Genomic DNA, 16,632 nt, shown 5'->3' with positions numbered 1-16,632 from the left:
GTCCCTCGTCCCAGCCCCGGGACGTAGCCGAGCCCGGCTGGCAACCCCAGCCCCAGCCGCGGCCGCCCCGGGGACGCAGACGCCAAGGCCCCTCCGGCCAGGGCCGGGAGCCGGGCCGGCCTAGCCAGGTGAGCGCGCGTGGCGACAAGGAGGCAGAAAAGGCGGGCCTGGTCCCCTGAGGTCTCGGGATCCGAGCTGAGGGGCCCCAATCGGGGGGCTGGGGCGCGCACGCGCCGCCTGGGTTCCTGCTGCACGGAGCGGGTGGTCACAGTGCGCCCTCTCCAAGACTCCGGGCGGCCCCCACTGCCTCGGCCGCGAACCCCCAGACTGTGCTCCCCGCCTTTCTCAGCAGCAGGAAGTTGGCGCCGGGGAGAAGGCGGAATCCGAGCGCTTTCGACTGGAGTCTTTGGGAGGCAGGACGCCGTGCTCGGGGACCGGGGTCTTGGGGAGTGTGTTTGGGGGAGGGGTGCAGCACCCCTCCTGGCTGACTCCGGCTGAGCGAGGGCAAAAGGATGTGCGCGCCGTGGAGCCTCCAAGCCAAGGGGCGGCACCCACGGGGAGGGCGGTCGGACGTCGGGCTTTCTGCCTCGGTTTCCCCAAGTTGTTTGCCTCCTCCGGTCCCCCGGCGGGGGGCGTGGCTTTGTTTTGTAAGGAAAGAGAAAGTGACTGCGTGGCTCAGACGCCTCCTCTTTCAACTCCGGCTCAGGGATGGGTCGTGGGTGAAGGCGCGCGTGGCGCGGAACTCTCGTGGCCCCGAGCCGGGCGGAGCGTCGGAACTCGCCCCCTTCTCAGGCACGGGTTGACTCACCCGGGGATTTCCACCCCCTCCTCTGTCTCTGTCCTTGTCAGATGCTCCGGGCGCCACGCGCTGAGCCCACGGTCCCCCTCGTGGGGCGACACGGCCAGGCGCGGAACTCGCGGTGCAGCTGCTGCTGCGATCTGGTCCCCCACCCCCAGTCTTCCCAGAATCTCGAGGCGGGACCCCTGGCGGGACGGAGAGGAATCCTTCCAGTGCCGCTTGGAGACGTGGGGCCCCCGCGCGCGTGGCGGTCTCGGGGGCGGGGGGGAGAGGAGGCGTGGCTCCCGCGCGAGCGAGCGTGGATACCGCGCATTCCTAAGCCAGATAAGGAGGCCGAGAGTGCGGGCCAGCACGGGGGCGGGTCCTGCTGCCATCTCCATGGAGACACGCTGGGCTTTGCCTGGTTGATGGTGGGCGATGGGGGCGCTGCCCGCGGACCAGAGGTGTCTCCAGGCTCCTTTGTTGCTGTTTGGGTCTGGGCTGAACTTAGGAGTTTCCACCCTTGGGAACCCACTAGGGTCTCCTTTGTTCATTGGTTCATTCATTCATTCATTTGCCCATTCCACACGTTTTCTGAGTGTTTTATTTGTGCCAGGCATCCCTGTAGGGGCTGATAACTGACTTGCTCCCTGGCCTTACGCATTGACTGTCTAGGTGGAAGCCAGACAGAAAAGGAAAGATATGATAGTTTCCCATAGAGGCAAGCGCTGTGCAGATAATAAAACAAGATTCTGTGATTAGAAAAGGCTTGGAGATGGCTGCTATTGTAGACTGGGGGTCAGGGGAGTCCCCTCTGAGGAAGTGACCTTCAAATAGAAAGGTCACTTTCTATAAGGTAGGGTGGCTACCACGGGCTCCATGGGTGACCAGGGGAAACTGTAACCACAGGGCCTGCCTTTCTGAAAGATGGGGAGACAGCCATTCAAAGATTTGAGGAAAGGCCAGGCGTGGTGGCTCACGCCTGTAATCCCAGCACTTTCCTAGGCTTAGGCAGGTGAATCACCTGAAGTCAGGAGTTCCAGACCAGCCTGGCCAACATGGTGAAACCCCGTCTCTACTAAAAATACAAAAATTAGCCAGGTGTGGTGGTAGGCACCTATAATCCCAGCTACTCAGGAGGCTGAGGCAGGAGAATCACTTGAACTCAGGAGGCAGAGGTTGTGGTGAGCCGAGATCACACCACTGCACTCTAGCCTGGGCAACAGAGTGAGACTCTGTCTCAAAAAAAAAAAAATTGAGAAAAAGAGTGTGCCCCAAGAAGAACAGCAGGGATAAAGGCTTGGAGGTAGGGGTAGGGGTAGCATGGAGGACGTTTAGTGTGGTTGGAGTGGAATGGCCCTGGGGGAAGAGTGGGAGGAGGCTTCATCGGCAGGGGCCATGCTACTTGGGCTATAGGGAGCCATGGAAGAATTTGGAGTTGGGGAGTGACATGGAGTTACAAGTTTAAAAGCTCCCCCTGGCTGCTTGGTAGAGAATGGCAGGGTAGGGGGTCCTGACAACCACAGGGAAACCAAAAGGTAGGGTGGCTACCACGGGCTCCATGGGTGACCAGGGGGAACTGTAACCACAGGGCCTGCCTTTCTGGAACTGGGAGTGGGTGGAGAGGACCTTGGAAGCCACTGAGGCTTCCTCCATCCTTCCCCTCTCCTAATCTCCAGACAAACAGTCGTCTGAGTCTATCTCTCTTCCCTTCCTTCCAAACCCCATCACTTGTCCCTCCTGTTCCATTTCAGGCCTGGACATTATATGTGAGCCCAGTGGCCTCTTTCTGAGCTTCTGAGAGGGAGTCAGGGCAGACTTGGTGAAGGTGACCGGGAGACAGGCTCTGTGTCCTTCTCAAAACCTGGTAACCTTACACAGGGAGGGGACATGGGCTAGGCCACGCCATCCACCTAGGGGGTGACTCTTCTGCCAGCTCCAACCTCAGTGCCCTGCTTCCTCTTTCTGGGAGGCGTCAACCGCCCAAGTGCTTGCCTCAGTAAAGTCCGAGTGGTTAAGATGAGGCTTGGATAGAATGTGGGCCTCAGTTTCCCCTTCTCTAGGAGAGCTGCTTCTCCCTCTGTGAATGCCTTAGCCTCCCCGGGCTGCAGAAGGTGAGAGTGCAGCACCCCCAGTCTTCCTCTCAGGGAAAAAGACAGACTGCTTGGTTAGTCCCTGGGGTGCAAGGGCTGAACACATTTCATTTCGTTTTGTTTTGTTTTGTTTTGAGACAGAGTCTCGCTCTGTCACCCAGGCTGGAGTGCAATGGCTGCGATCTTGGCTCACTGCAACCTCTGCCTCCCGGGTTCAAGCGATTCTCCTGCTTCAGTCTCCCAAGTAGCTGGGATCACAGGCACACACCACCATGCCCGGCTAATTTTTTTTGTATTTTGAGTAGAGAGGGGGGGGTTTTACCATGTTGGCCAGGCTGGTCTTGAACTCATGACCTCAGGTGATAGGCCCGCCTCGGCTTCCCAGAGTGCTGGGATTACAGGCATGAGCCACTGCGCCCGGCCTAAACACATTTCTTATTTCTCCAGGAAGCCACAGCAAATCTCTTGGTGAGCAGCAGAGGGGGCGGCTGCACTGCACAGCGTGCTTCCCAGGCCTGGAAAGGGACCTTGATTCTCACTTATGAACCCCAGGAGGGGCCCAGCAGGCCAGGGCAGCCTGGGGGTGTCTGGTCGGGGTGACCCAGAGGTCAGGCTGCGGTTCAAACTCCCCCTAGGGACGTCCACATAGCATTAACTCTATCCTTAGAAAGCCTGAGCTCCCGTCGCCTATAAAGGACCCCATCAGTAGGGCTGGCCGTAGAGCGCCCCCAACTGGACCAATCAGAGGCAGAAGATGGAAAGCCCGGGCCAATAGGCAAATTGCTCAGTGCCCTTGGATTGAAAATGAGCCAATCAGGGCGTGGGCTGTTTCCGGCCCATCAGCTGTGTCTGATCCAGCCGCAGCCTGGGCCCAAGCCTGCCTGGGACTGGCTGCAGCGTGCAGAGGGCATCAAGATGCCCGGGGCTCCGTCCAGCAAGGGAACAAGGGGCCTCTGTGTGGCTATCTGGGAGGGGCAGCAGTCCCCGGGGACGTGCACAAGCCCTTGTCTGTTCCCAAACTAGGACGGATGTCCCTCCGCCCTGGGGGAGCAGCTGCCTCTATCCAGCCAGGGGCCAGGATGCCCCTTGGAGGGGGCGGCCAGGGACTGAGATGGCTGGGTGACTCCGGAAGCCTCCATCACTCCTGGGCTCAGGAGAACTGGCCTAACCAGACTTTTCTGGAACGGTGCACACAGTCCTTGCCAGACGTGTTTCTAGGGACCTGGGGAGGACTCCCCCTACTCTCCCCCCTCCCTCCCATTTAGCTACGGGCTGGAACTTCCTCTCCCTTCATGAAAGGCATACACTGCACTGGCGCCTCTGACACCCCCCAACCCTACCCCCAAGCTGGGGGAAGGCCATGGTGTCTGCCTCTCATCCTCTCTGCCGAGGAGCGCCTCTCCCCGCCCCCTCCCACCACGGCTCAGTTTTCCTTGGTGGGTGGCGATGGGGGGGGATGGGAGGGGGTAGAGGGAGGGATGGAAGAGGGTGGAGGGGAGTGATGGGAGGGGGTTGGGGGGTGACTCAGGCTTTCATGGAACAAATGCCTTACCCCCTCCCGGGCTGCACACCCCTTCACGGCTCACATGACTTCAGCAAAGCTGCCCCATCCTCCCAGCCAGGACCTCCCAGATGGGGTCTCTCCCATCCTGACTCCCCCTACATCCCGCCTTCCTCACACCGGATGTGACTGCAGAGTGAGGACTCCACCCTGTTTGTTCCAGGGGCCTCACATCTGGATTTCATCCTGGCTGGGGAGGGGGTGCCAGCGCCCTGCCCATCCCGGCAGGACCTTCTGTCCCAGGGCAGAGCTAGATGGTGCTGATGAGAACAGGCTGTTGGAGATCTCGTCTGGTTGGCTTACATCCCTTCCCTTCCCAAAGGACTGGAGGAAAGAGGGGAGCTAATAACATTTGGCAGTATTTGTTGAGTGCTTACTATGAGCTAAACGTGCCTCATGCGTCATTTAAAAGGATTTTCCCATCACCCCCATGAAGTGGGCTTTCTTCTCTCCATTGCACAGATAAGGAGGTTCAGGCTGAGACAGCGTCTAGGGACTTGCCCAGTGTTTCAGAGGTGGAATGGGAGCAAATTCTGGATTGCCTTCAAGGTCTGTGTCCTTGAAGATGGTGTGACCTCTGGGATGTTTGAATCTCAGGGCCGCCCTGGTGTCTCCCCAAGACCTTATCTTGGGAGCACCCGTGGCCTCAAGGCTTAGACCCAGCCTGAAATCCAGCATTAGTGGGTGGTAATGAATGAGCAGGGCACGGAGCTATCAGTGGTGAGACTCTCCCTGACCCAGGTCAGCATGAGGGCGCAGGCGCCTGTGTGTTCCAGAAAAGAGACAAACCCTCCAGGACCTGCCTAGGGCTTGCTCTCTGGGTAGGTGGGCAAGGTTTCTGGAAGTATTATATTTTTCATGCCATTTGGGGGAGCTTCTTTCCCTTTGAAAGCGTGTAGCTACTCAGGAGACTGATTCAGGAGGATCACTTGAACCCAGGAGTAGAGACAACTGTGAGCTATGATCATGCCACTGCACTCCAGCCTGGGTGACAGAGCAAGACCCTATCTCTAGAAAATAATAATGAAAATTAAAAGAGGCAAGATGTCATGGTTCATACCTGTAATCTCATTGCTTTGAGAGGCCGAGGAGAATTGCTTGAAGCCAGGAGTTCAGGACCAGCCTGGACAACACAGTGAGACCCAATCTCTAAAAAACAAAAAAACTAGCCAGGCGGCTGGGCCCGGTGGCTCACACTGGTAATCCCAGCGCTTTGAGAGGCCGAGGCAGGCGGATCATGAGGTCAGAAGTTCGAGACCATGCTGGCCAACATGGTGAAACCCCGTCTCTACTAAAAATAAAAAAAAAATTAGCTGGGCCTGGTGGCAGGTGCCCGTAATCCCAGCTACTCAGGAAGCTGAGGCAGGAGAATCACTTGAACCCAGGAGGAGGAGGTTGCAGTGAGCCAAGACCGTGCCGCAGCACTCCAGCCTGGGCAACAGAGGGAGACTCCATCTCAAAAAAAAAAAAAAAAAAAAAAAAAAAAAAAAAAAAAATTAGCCAGGCGTGGTGGCATGTGCTTGTAGCTGAAGCTGAGGTGGGAGGCTGAGGTGGGAGGATCACTTGAGCCCAGGAGTTCAAGGCTGCAGGGAGCTATGATTGCGCCACTGCACTCCAGCCTGAATGACAGAGCAAGACCTTGTCTTTAAAATATAGATAAATAAAATAAATAAGAAAGAGCGTAGCCTAGGGCTTATAGAGGCCGCAGAGCCAGTCTCTCTGGCCCTGCCTCTGGTTAAATTTGAGACTTTAGGAAAGTGAATTAATCTCTCTGGGTTTCCTGTCTGTAAGTGGGGATGATGATGATTCTGAATTCATGTGGCCCTTCCTCGAAGAGTAACAGAGCAGGAAATTGAATCTCAGCCCATCCGAGGCCAGAGCCCAGGTAGCAGCCACAGCTCTGACCTATTGTCTGTCTGTCTGTCTGTCTTCTCTGCAGTTCTGAGAGCCCCATGGCCCCAGCAGGCCTCTGAGCCCCACCATGGGCAGCTTGTACTCGGAGTACCTGAACCCCAACAAGGTCCAGGAACACTATAATTATACCAAGGAGACGCTGGAAACGCAGGAGACGACCTCCCGCCAGGTGGCCTCGGCCTTCATCGTCATCCTCTGTTGCGCCATTGTGGTGGAAAACCTTCTGGTGCTCATTGCGGTGGCCCGAAACAGCAAGTTCCACTCGGCAATGTACCTGTTTCTGGGCAACCTGGCCGCCTCCGATCTACTGGCAGGCGTGGCCTTCGTAGCCAATACCTTGCTCTCTGGCTCTGTCACGCTGAGGCTGACGCCTGTGCAGTGGTTTGCCCGGGAGGGCTCTGCCTTCATCACGCTCTCGGCCTCTGTCTTCAGCCTCCTGGCCATCGCCATTGAGCGCCACGTGGCCATTGCCAAGGTCAAGCTGTATGGCAGCGACAAGAGCTGCCGCATGCTCCTGCTCATCGGGGCCTCGTGGCTCATCTCGTTGGTCCTCGGTGGCCTGCCCATCCTTGGCTGGAACTGCCTGGGCCACCTCGAGGCCTGCTCCACTGTCCTGCCTCTCTACGCCAAGCATTATGTGCTGTGCGTGGTGACCATCTTCTCCATCATCCTGTTGGCCATCGTGGCCCTGTACGTGCGCATCTACTGCGTGGTCCGCTCAAGCCACGCTGACGTGGCCGCCCCGCAGACGCTAGCCCTGCTCAAGACGGTCACCATCGTGCTAGGCGTCTTTATCGTCTGCTGGCTGCCCGCTTTCAGCATCCTCCTTCTGGACTATGCCTGTCCCGTCCACTCCTGCCCGATCCTCTACAAAGCCCACTACTTTTTCGCCTTCTCCACCCTGAATTCCCTGCTCAACCCCGTCATCTACACGTGGCGCAGCCGGGACCTGCGGCGGGAGGTGCTTCGGCCGCTGCAGTGCTGTCGGCCGGGGGTGGGGGTGCAAGGACGGAGGCGGGGCGGGACCCCGGGCCACCACCTCCTGCCACTCCGCAGCTCCAGCTCCCTGGAGAGGGGCATGCACATGCCCACGTCACCCACGTTTCTGGAGGGCAACACGGTGGTCTGAGGGTGGGGGTGGACCAACAACCAGGCCAGGGCAGAGGGGTTCATGGAGAGGCCACTGGGTGACCCCAGACAGAGACGTGGGGCTACTGAGCCAGATGCCCCCGCCCCACAGACCTGGGTGATGTTGCAAATATTTCACACCTGGAAAGGCCAGATAAGGCACTGACTAGTCACATAGCAGTGTTGCAGTGCGGTCCTGAGGGCCAGTCCAGTGGCTAGTGTGACCCCTTTAGAACTGGATCCTGGGGAGGCCAGGGCAGGGGATCTGTGAAGAGCCAGGGTGAGGGCAGGCAGCATTTAAGGGGAGCTCAGGTCAGGAGCACTTTACCACCTGGTACAAAGGATTTCTTTTGTTTTTTTTTTTTGAGACGGAATCTTGCACTGCTGCCCAGGCTGGAGTGCAGTGGCGCGATCTCGGCTCACCGCAAGCCCCGCCTCCTGGGTTCATGTCGTTCTCCTGCCTCAGCCTCCCAAGTAGCTGGGACTATAGGCGCCTGCCACCACACCTGGCTAATTTTTTGTACCTTTAGTAGAGATGGGGTTTCACCGTGTTAGCCAGGATGGTCTTGATCTCCTGACCTCGTGATCCGCCCGCCTCGGCCTCCCAAAGTGCTGGGATTACAGGCGTGAGCCACCGTGCCCGGCCTTTTTTTTTTTTTTTTTTTTTGAGATGAAGTCTCGCTCTGTTGCCCAGGCTGGAGAGTGCAGTGGTACGGTCTCAGCTCACTGCAACCTCCGCCTCCCAGGTTCAAGCGATTCTCCAGCCTGAGCCTCCTGAGTAGCTGGGATTACAGGTGCCTACCACCACGCCCAGGTAATTTTTTTTTTTTTTTTTTTTTTGTATTTTTAGTAGAGACGGGGTTTCACCATGTTGGCCAGGCTGGTCTCGAACTCCTGACCTCATGATCCGCCCGTGTTGGCCTCCCAAAGTGTGGGATTACAGGCGTAAGCCACCTCACCTGGCGGTACAAAGAATTTCTGCATTTTCTTCCCTGGCCCCTAGTCCTGCACCGATTTCTCCTTTTCGAATGTATTCCTCCTGCCACCTTCTCTGGGCAACTTCGTGCGACTACAGAACCACTGTCCTGAGGAGCTAGAGGCCTCCTCTCTGACCATCCAGAGCCCAAATCCACAGCTTCCCCAAATTTCATCAGCTGCCACTTGACGACTTCTCCCCGTCTCTCTGAGGCCCGGAAACCACGGCTGGAGGTGGGGAGGGGATGGCGGCTGAGGTCCATTCCTCATTCTCAGACCTCATTGCTCAGTTGCACTATTTGGGGCACAGAATAATCACCAAAAGTGAGAAAAACGAGTTTGGGTGGCTGGGGAGGACTTTGGGACTCTTGATGCAAGGCGCAACTTGAGAAAATTCTGGGTGTGATATTTGCACAGACACCCTCCTTTCAAAAACAGCCACCCCCCAAGCTATTCTCAGCTCCACACCTGCAGCCCCAGCTAAGGTACCAGGTCTCCTGAGCAAGGCAGAGAGAAGCCTTGAGCCTTCTCTGTGCCTTCTTTCAAGAACCCCGCTGTGTCTTCTTTCAAGATTTTTTTTTTGAGACAGTTTCAAGATTTTTGTTTTGTTTTTGAGATGGAGTCTCACTGTGTCACCCAGGCTGAGGTGGCAGTGGTTCAATCTCCGTTCACTGCCACCTCCACCTCCCGGGTTCAAGCGATTCTCCTCCTTCAGCCTCTCGAGTAGCTGGGACTACAGGCACCTGCCACCATGTCTGGCTAATTTTTGTATTTTTAGTAGAGACAGGGTTTCACTACGTTGGCCAGGCTGGTCTCAAACTCCTGACCTCAAGTGATCCGCCCGCCTCGGCCTCCCCAATTGCTGGGATTACAGGCGTGAGCCACTGTGCCCGGCCTTCTTCTTTCAAGTTATATAGAATGGAGCATGGGGGTGGCAGTGGCTAGGGACATTTCCTGGGGACACTCTCCCCTAACACCCCAGAAGGACTTCACAAAAACCTGTGGATAATGGAAGGGATGTTACGGTACAAACGTATATTTATGTGTGTGTGTGTGTGTGTATGTGTGTGCGCGCGCGCGTGTGCACATAGGCGTGATGTCTGTGACCCTCCTCTCCTCGTCACATTTCCCCCAGAATGAATGCTGTCCTGTCTGCTCATGTTTGTGTTGAAGCTGCCAAAGTCGGGGAGCTCTGGTCCTGCCCAGACCCCTTTGGAATTGCTGGCCCATCCTCCCACTGGAGAGCTGGGGTGCAGCTCACCTTGGGGAAGGAAACCTCATGCCTCAGAGTAATTTGTTGTGAATGCAAAGCCTGGGGGAGCGGGTCTTTGGGGGGCAAGGAGCCAGTCAGGGGCTTGTTTCCCCTCATAGAGCTCCCCAGACGTGCCTCCGCAATGCCTGAAACCCAGACCTAGGCTAATAAACGGTTCAATTTCTGTTTCCTGTGGTTGGTGTGTCTTTTCAGGGAGCAATTTCCCCCAGGAGCGCCCCATGGCTGGGCTGGATGGAACAGGAGGGGGGCTGCTGCCTGAGTAACTCATCCTTTGCCAACCTTCCCATTCTGTGCTCCTGACACCCTTAACCCGGCCTGAGCCAGGAGAAAACAGAGGTCAACCGGGATCTTTCCCAGGGGCAACTCTCCTGCACCTCCCAGGGATTAACTCGGCCTGGGATCTCCCTGCTTTCTCTGAAAGAGACAGCCTGGCAGGTGGTGGGAGGCTCCTACATCCTCCCAATTGTATGTGCCTCCCGGGGAGCTGGAGAGATGGTTTGAGGGTGCTACAAAGAACCCAGATACCCACCCTTAGACACGGTGTTCCCAAAAGTAATGGCTGATCTTCACCGAGCACTTTCCAGGCATAAAGACTTGACTGCTCAGGAGGTGGAAGTTACTATAAACTCTTATGGAGGTGTGAGTTCAGAGAGATCAAGCAAACTGCTCAGAGTCACACAGCGCTAGTCGGGGTAGCGCCTGTCTGGATTTGAACCCAAGCAGGCTGACTCCAGACCATACTGGATCCACCACTGGGCTAGAGAGAGGCCACTCAGCTGAGTGCAGTGGCTCACTCCTATAATTCCAGCACTTTGGGAGGTTGAGGTGGGTGGGTCACTTGAGATCAGGAGTTCGAGACCAGCCTGCCAACATAGGGAAACCCCGTCTCTGCAAAAAATACAAAAATTAGCTGGGTGTGGTGGCGGGTGCCTGTAGTCCCAGCTACTCAGGAAGCTGAGGCAAGAGAATTGCTTGAATCCGGGAGGTGGAGGATGCAGTGAGCCGAGATCACGGCACTGCACTCCAGCCTGGGCGACAGAGCAGAGCAAAAAAAAAAAAAGACAGAGAGAGGCCACTCAGCTCCCTCTTTGCCGTGGAAGGAGGAGCCACGAAGTTCATCAAGAACCAGGAGAAGCCAAGACAGGATGCAGCCTCGGGTGGGTCCCTCGGTGGGTTCCCTGGTGATACTCTTCTCTTTTGTCTGCAGGCAGCCGGCTCAGTGGCTCCTTTGAAGAAAAGTCTAGAGTTTGTTTGTTTGTTTGTTTGTTTGTTTTTTGAGACAGGGTCTTGCTCTGTTGCCTAGGCTGTAGTGCAGTTGGTGCCATCATGGTTCACTTCAGCCTCCCAAGTAGCTGGGACCACAGACATGCATCACCATGCCTGGCTAATTTTTTTTTTTTTTTGTAGAGAAGGGGGGTCTCCCTATGTTGCCCAGGCTGGTCTCGAACTCCTGGGCTCAAGCGATCCTCCTGCCTCCACCTTGGCCTCCCAAAGTGCTGGGATTTCAGGCATGAACCCTTTGATGGGGGACCCTAGGCACCCAAGCTGGAGCCCCATACAGCAACACCAGCTCAAAGACTAGGACAGCCAGTGGGAGAGAAGGCAGACCGCAGAGGCTGAGGGCCTGCAACCCCCATCGGAATTCCCCTTCTCTAGCAGTTGAGACAACAACCTCTGTTTGGAAACCTGAGCCCTAGATGGGATGGGGGGTGGGGTGGGGGAAAAAGGCACAGGCCAGGCTGGAGTCAATAGATTTTCCCCAAGTACCCACAGGGTTCTCTATCTCCCCCTTCAGGACTCTGCTCAAATGCCACCTCCTCAGAAAGGAGTCACTTGCTTATTACCTGGCAGTATATATTATTAAGTTGGTGCAAAAGTCATTGCGGTTTTTGCCATTACCTTTAATAGCAAAAATTGCAATGACTTTTGCTATTTCTTTTAATGGCAAAACCCACAATGACTTTTTTTTTTTTTTTGAGATGGAGCCTCGCTCTGTCACCCAGGCTAGAGTGTATGGCCCGATCTCGGCTCACTGCAAACTCCGCCTCCTGGGTTCACACCATTCTCCTGCCTCAGCCTCCTGAGTAGCTGGGACTATGAGTGCCCGCCACCATGCCAGGCTAATTTTTTGTATTTTTTTTAGTAGAGACAGGGTTTCACCGTGTTAGCCAGGATGGTCTCAACCTCCTGACCTTGTGATCCACCCACCTCGGCCCCCCAAAGTGCTGGGATTACAGGCATGAGCCACCGTGCCCGGCCTACAATGACTTTTAATGGCAAAAACCGCAATGACTTTAGCACCAACCTAATATGTATCAATTTATCTGTCTCTACCCCCATTAAAATACAAGCACTGTGAATATAGGACTGCACCTGCCTTATTTACTAATGTATCTCCAGTGTTGTTTTTTTGTTTTTTTTTGAGACAAGGTCTTACTCTGTTACCCAGGCTCGAGTGCAGTGGTGCAATCACAGCTCACTACAGCCTCAACCTCCTGGGCTCATGGGCTCAGGTGATACTTCCACCTCAGGCTTCCTAGTAACTGGGATTATAAGCCTGCTAATTTTCTTTTTTTGTAGAGACATGATTCTGCCATGTTGCCCAGGCTGGTCTTGAACTCCTAGGCTTAAGAGATCTGCCTGCCTCAACCTCCCAAAGTGCTGAGATTACAGGTGTGAGCCAACTTGCCTGGCTATTTATGGCTCTCTAGCATTTTTTTTTTTTTTTTTTTTTTTTTTTTGATACAGGGTCTGACTCTTGTCACCCAGGCTGGAGTGCAGTGACGTAATCACAGCTCACCACAGCCTTGACCTCCTGGGCTCAAGCCATCCTCCCACCTCAATCTCCCAAGTAGGTGGAACTACAGGTATGTGCCAACACACTGGCCTGCTTTTTTGTATTGTTTGTAGAGACAGGGTTTCACCGTGTTGCCCAGGCTGCTCTCAAACTCCTGGGCTCAGTGCTCCTCCCACCTCAGCCTCCCAAAGTGCTGGGATTACAGGCATGAGCCACCATGCCTGGCTATCTCTAACATCTTAAACACTACTTGGCATGTTCCCACACCAGGGCCTTTGCACCTGCTGTTCCCTCTGCCTGGAATGCCTACACACAGTAGGTCCTTAATAAATACTTGTTGAATAAATAAAACAAAAGCAAATGGTGGTCATTTCAGTGAGTGTTAAGTGCTAGGAAGAAAATAAAATAGGGCCCGGCCAACGGTGGCTCATGCCTGTAATCCCACCACTTTGGGAGGCCGAGGCGGGCGGATCACCTGAGGTCAGGAGTTTTTTTGTTTTGTTTTGTTTTGTTTTTGAGACGGAGTCTTGTTCTGATGCCCAGGCTGGAGTGCAATGATGTGATCTCGACTCACTACAACCTCCACCTCCTGAGTTCAAGCGATTCTCCTGCCTCAGCCTCCCGAGTAGCTGGCATTACAGGCATGTGCCACCAAGCCTGGCTAATTGTTGTATTTATAGTAGAGACGGGGGTTTCACCATGTTGGTCAGGCTGGTGTCGAACTCCTGGCCTCAAGTGATCTGCTCGCCTTGGCCTCCCAAAGTGCTGGGATTACAGGCGTGAGCCACTGTGCCCAGCCAAGGTCAAGAGTTTGAAACCAGCCTGGCCAGCATGGTGAAACCCTATCTCTACTAAAAATACAAAATTAGGCCATGTGCCTAATTTTGGGATTACACCTGGGATCATGCCTGCAATCCCAGCACTTTGGGAGGCCAAGGCGGGTGGATCATGAAGTCAGGAGTTCAAGACCAGCCTGGCCAACATGGTGAAACCCTGTCTCTACTAAAAATACAAAAGCTAGCTGGGCGTGGTGGCACGCACCTGTAGTCGCAGCTACTCGGGAGGCTGAGGCAGGAGAATTCTTGAACCTGGGGGATGGAGGTTGCAGTGAGCCGAGATCGCGCCACTGCACTCCAGCCTGGGCAACAGAGTGAGACTCTGTCTCAAAAAAAAAATTAGCCGGGCGTGGTGGCTAGCGCCTGTAATCACAGCTACTGAGGAGGCTGAGGCTGGAGAATTGCTTGAACCCGGGAGGCAGAGGTTGCAGTGAGCCAAGATCGCGCCTTTGCACTCCAGCCTGGGCAACAGGAGCGAAACTGCATCTCAAAAAAAAAAAAAAAAAAAGGGGGGGGGGCATTTGTCCCTGCGACAGAACTGCTGCCACCATCGCCGTCTCTAATATCTAATATAATAATATCTAATATCTAATATAATAAGGTCTCACCACAGCCACCAGGCCTTGGGGAAGCCACAGCGTGGCCGACTGGCCAGTCAGACCCCCACCCGTGCTGCCTCCCAGCCCCTACAGATGGGGCCCTGCGCCTACAAGATCAGGCAGTTCCTGGACTGTTCGACCACTGAGAGTGACCTGTCCCTGTGTGAGGGCTTCAATGAGGCCCCAAAGCAGTGCAAGTACAACCATGGTCTGAGCTCCCTGCCTTGAAGACGTCGGTGCAGACTCGAGGGCCAGCCCTGCACCCACCTGTACCCCTTGCCCACAGCCAGACCACAACACCAGATTGTACCTGGATAGCTGGGATTGGAAGTGAGGAAGAGGTTTCTCACCCCACAGATAACCCAAGACACAAATGTGCAATTAAAAAATTTATTTTAGACCACCAAAACAAACAAAACAAAACAGAAACAAAGAAAAAAAAGAAAAGAAAATAGTGCCAGGGTGGGAGCTCACTCCTGTAATCCCAGCACTTTGGAATGCTGAGGCGAGTGGATCGCCTGAGGTCAGGAGTTTGAAACCAGCCTGGCCAGCATGGTGAAACCCCATCTCTACTAAAAATACAAAATTAGCCAGGCGTGGTGGTGGGCACCTGTAATCCCAGCTACTTGGGAGGCTGAGGCAGGAGAATTGCTTGAATGTGGGAGGTGGAGGTTGCAGTGAGCCGAGATCACGCCATTGCACTCCAGCCTGGGCAACAAGAGCGAAACTCCATCTCAAAAAAAAAAAAGAAAAGAAATGAAAAGAAGGCCGGGCGTGGTGGCTCACGCCTGTAATCCCAGCACTTGGGGAAGCTGAGATGGGAGGATCACGAGGTCAGGAGATCGAGACCATCCTGGCTAACACGGTGAAACCCCGTCTCTACTAAAAATACAAAAAATTAGCCGGGCGTGGTGGTGGGCACCTGTAGTCCCAGGCACTCGGGAGGCTGAGGCAGGAGAATGGCGTGAACCTGGGAGGCGGAGCTTGCAGTGAGCCGAGATCGCGCCACCGCACTCCAGCCTGGGTGACGGAGCAAGACTCTGTCTCAAAAAAAAAAAAAAAAAAAAGAAAGAAAAGAAAAGAAAATAGGGCCAGGCATGGTGGCTCATGCCTGTAATTCCAGCCCTTTGGGAGACCAATGCAGGAGGATCACTTGGGGCCAGGAGTTTGAGATGAGCCTGGGCAACATAGTGAGACCTCATCTGTAAAAATAAGTAAATAAATACATATATACCCTGGTGTGGTGGAACGTGTCTATAGTCCTGGCCACTCTGGAGGCTGAGGTGGGAGGATTCTTTGAGCCTAGGTGACCGAGGCTGCAATGAACTGTGGTCATGCCACTGCATTCCAGCCTGGGCAACAGAGTGAGATCCTGTCTCAAAAAATAAAAAGTCTAATGTGTGCTTGTGTGCTGGGCACTGTGAGAATCATTTGACATCTGCAAACCTCTGGAGTCCTCACAATAATCCTATAGAGTAGGTGCTATTATTGGCTTTTTGACAGATAAAGAAACCGAGGCACAGAGAGGTTAAGTAATTCACCCAAGGTCAAGTAGCATGGGAGTCAAGGGGCCAGGATTGGAACCCAGTGAGTCACTGAAGACCACAGTCATATCTTTTTAAAATGTTTTTCAGCCAGGCGCGGTGGCTCACGCCTGTAATCCCAGCACTTTGGGAGGCTGAGGCGGGCGGATCACCTGAGGTTGGGAGTTCAAGACCATCCTGACCAACATAGAGAAATCCTGTCTTTACTAAAAATGCAAAATTAGCCGGGTGTGGTGGCACATGCCTGTAATCCCAGCTACTCGGGAGGCTGAGGCAGGAGAATTGCCTGAACCCAGGAGGCAGAGGTTGTGGTAAGCCGGAGATCGCACCATTGCACTCCAGCCTTGGCAAGAAGAGCGAAACCCCGTCTCAAAAAAATTATTATTTATTTATTTATTTTTGGAGATAGAGTCTCACTCTGTCGCCCAGGCTGGAGTGCAGTGGCACAGTCTCGGCTCACTGCAACCTCCACCTCCCAGGTTCGAGAGTTTCTTCTGCCTCAGCTTCTCTAGTAGCGGTGATTACAGGCACGCACCACCACGCCTAGCTAATTTTTTTTTTTTTTTTTGAGACAGAGTTTCTCTCTTGTCACCCAGGCTGGAGTGCAATGGCGCAGTCTTGGCTCACTGCAACCTCTGCCTCCCAGGTTCAAGCGCTTCTCCCGCCTCAGCCTTCCGAGTAGCTGGGATTACAGGCGTGCACCATCATACCCAGCTAATTTTTTTGAGATGGAGTCTTGCACTGTCGCCCAGGCTGTAGTGCAATGGTGCGATCTCGGCTCACTGCAACCTCCGCCTCCCAGGTTCAAGAGATTCTCCTTGCCTCAGCCTCCCAAGTAGCTGGGATGACAGGTGCCCGCCACCATGCCTGGCTAATTTTTTTGTATTTTTAGTAGAGACAGGGTTTCACCATGTTAGCCAGGCTGGTCTCGAACTCCTGACCTCATGATTCACCCACCTTGGCCTCCCAAAGTGCTGGGATTACAGGCATGAGCCACTGCGCTGGGCCCACAATCATATCTGATCCTCCTCAATATCTGGATCTGAAGATCCCATTCGTTGATAGCTCTCAAATCTTGGAGCCCAAATTAAAGTGGTCCTTCCAGCAGGAAACACAAGATGACTTTCACCTCCT

At 54.6% G+C, this 16,632-nt stretch overlaps 1 protein-coding gene across 2 annotated transcripts; it reads left to right on the top strand.

Moving 5' to 3' along the window:
- On the top strand, window positions 1-9,889 carry S1PR2 (sphingosine-1-phosphate receptor 2). Of its 2 annotated transcripts, XM_016934979.3 has the most exons (3): window positions 5-128; window positions 6,372-7,307; window positions 8,478-9,889. In XM_016934979.3, exons 2-3 carry the CDS (start codon window positions 6,414-6,416, stop codon window positions 8,637-8,639), a joined length of 1,056 nt encoding a protein of 351 aa, XP_016790468.1. In that variant the 5' UTR covers window positions 5-128; window positions 6,372-6,413; the 3' UTR covers window positions 8,640-9,889. The 2 variants fall into 2 exon arrangements, with proteins under 2 accessions (XP_016790467.1, XP_016790468.1); XM_016934978.3 differs by lacking the exon at window positions 8,478-9,889 and having other exon boundaries at window positions 1-128; window positions 6,372-8,268.
- Window positions 9,890-16,632: the final 6,743 nt, after the last annotated feature.

This window comes from Pan troglodytes, chromosome 20, assembly GCF_028858775.2.
Source record: "Pan troglodytes isolate AG18354 chromosome 20, NHGRI_mPanTro3-v2.0_pri, whole genome shotgun sequence".
In the NCBI taxonomy this organism is placed as follows: Eukaryota; Metazoa; Chordata; class Mammalia; order Primates; family Hominidae; genus Pan; species Pan troglodytes.
Note: the sequence above shows the minus strand (reverse complement) of the source record. Positions and strands in the feature narration are given on the sequence as shown.

Excerpts from the sequence above, each read along its gene's own strand:
- S1PR2 (XM_016934978.3), top strand. The coding sequence starts at position 6,414 with ATGGGCAGCTTGTACTCGGAGTACCTGAACCCCAACAAGGTCCAGGAA.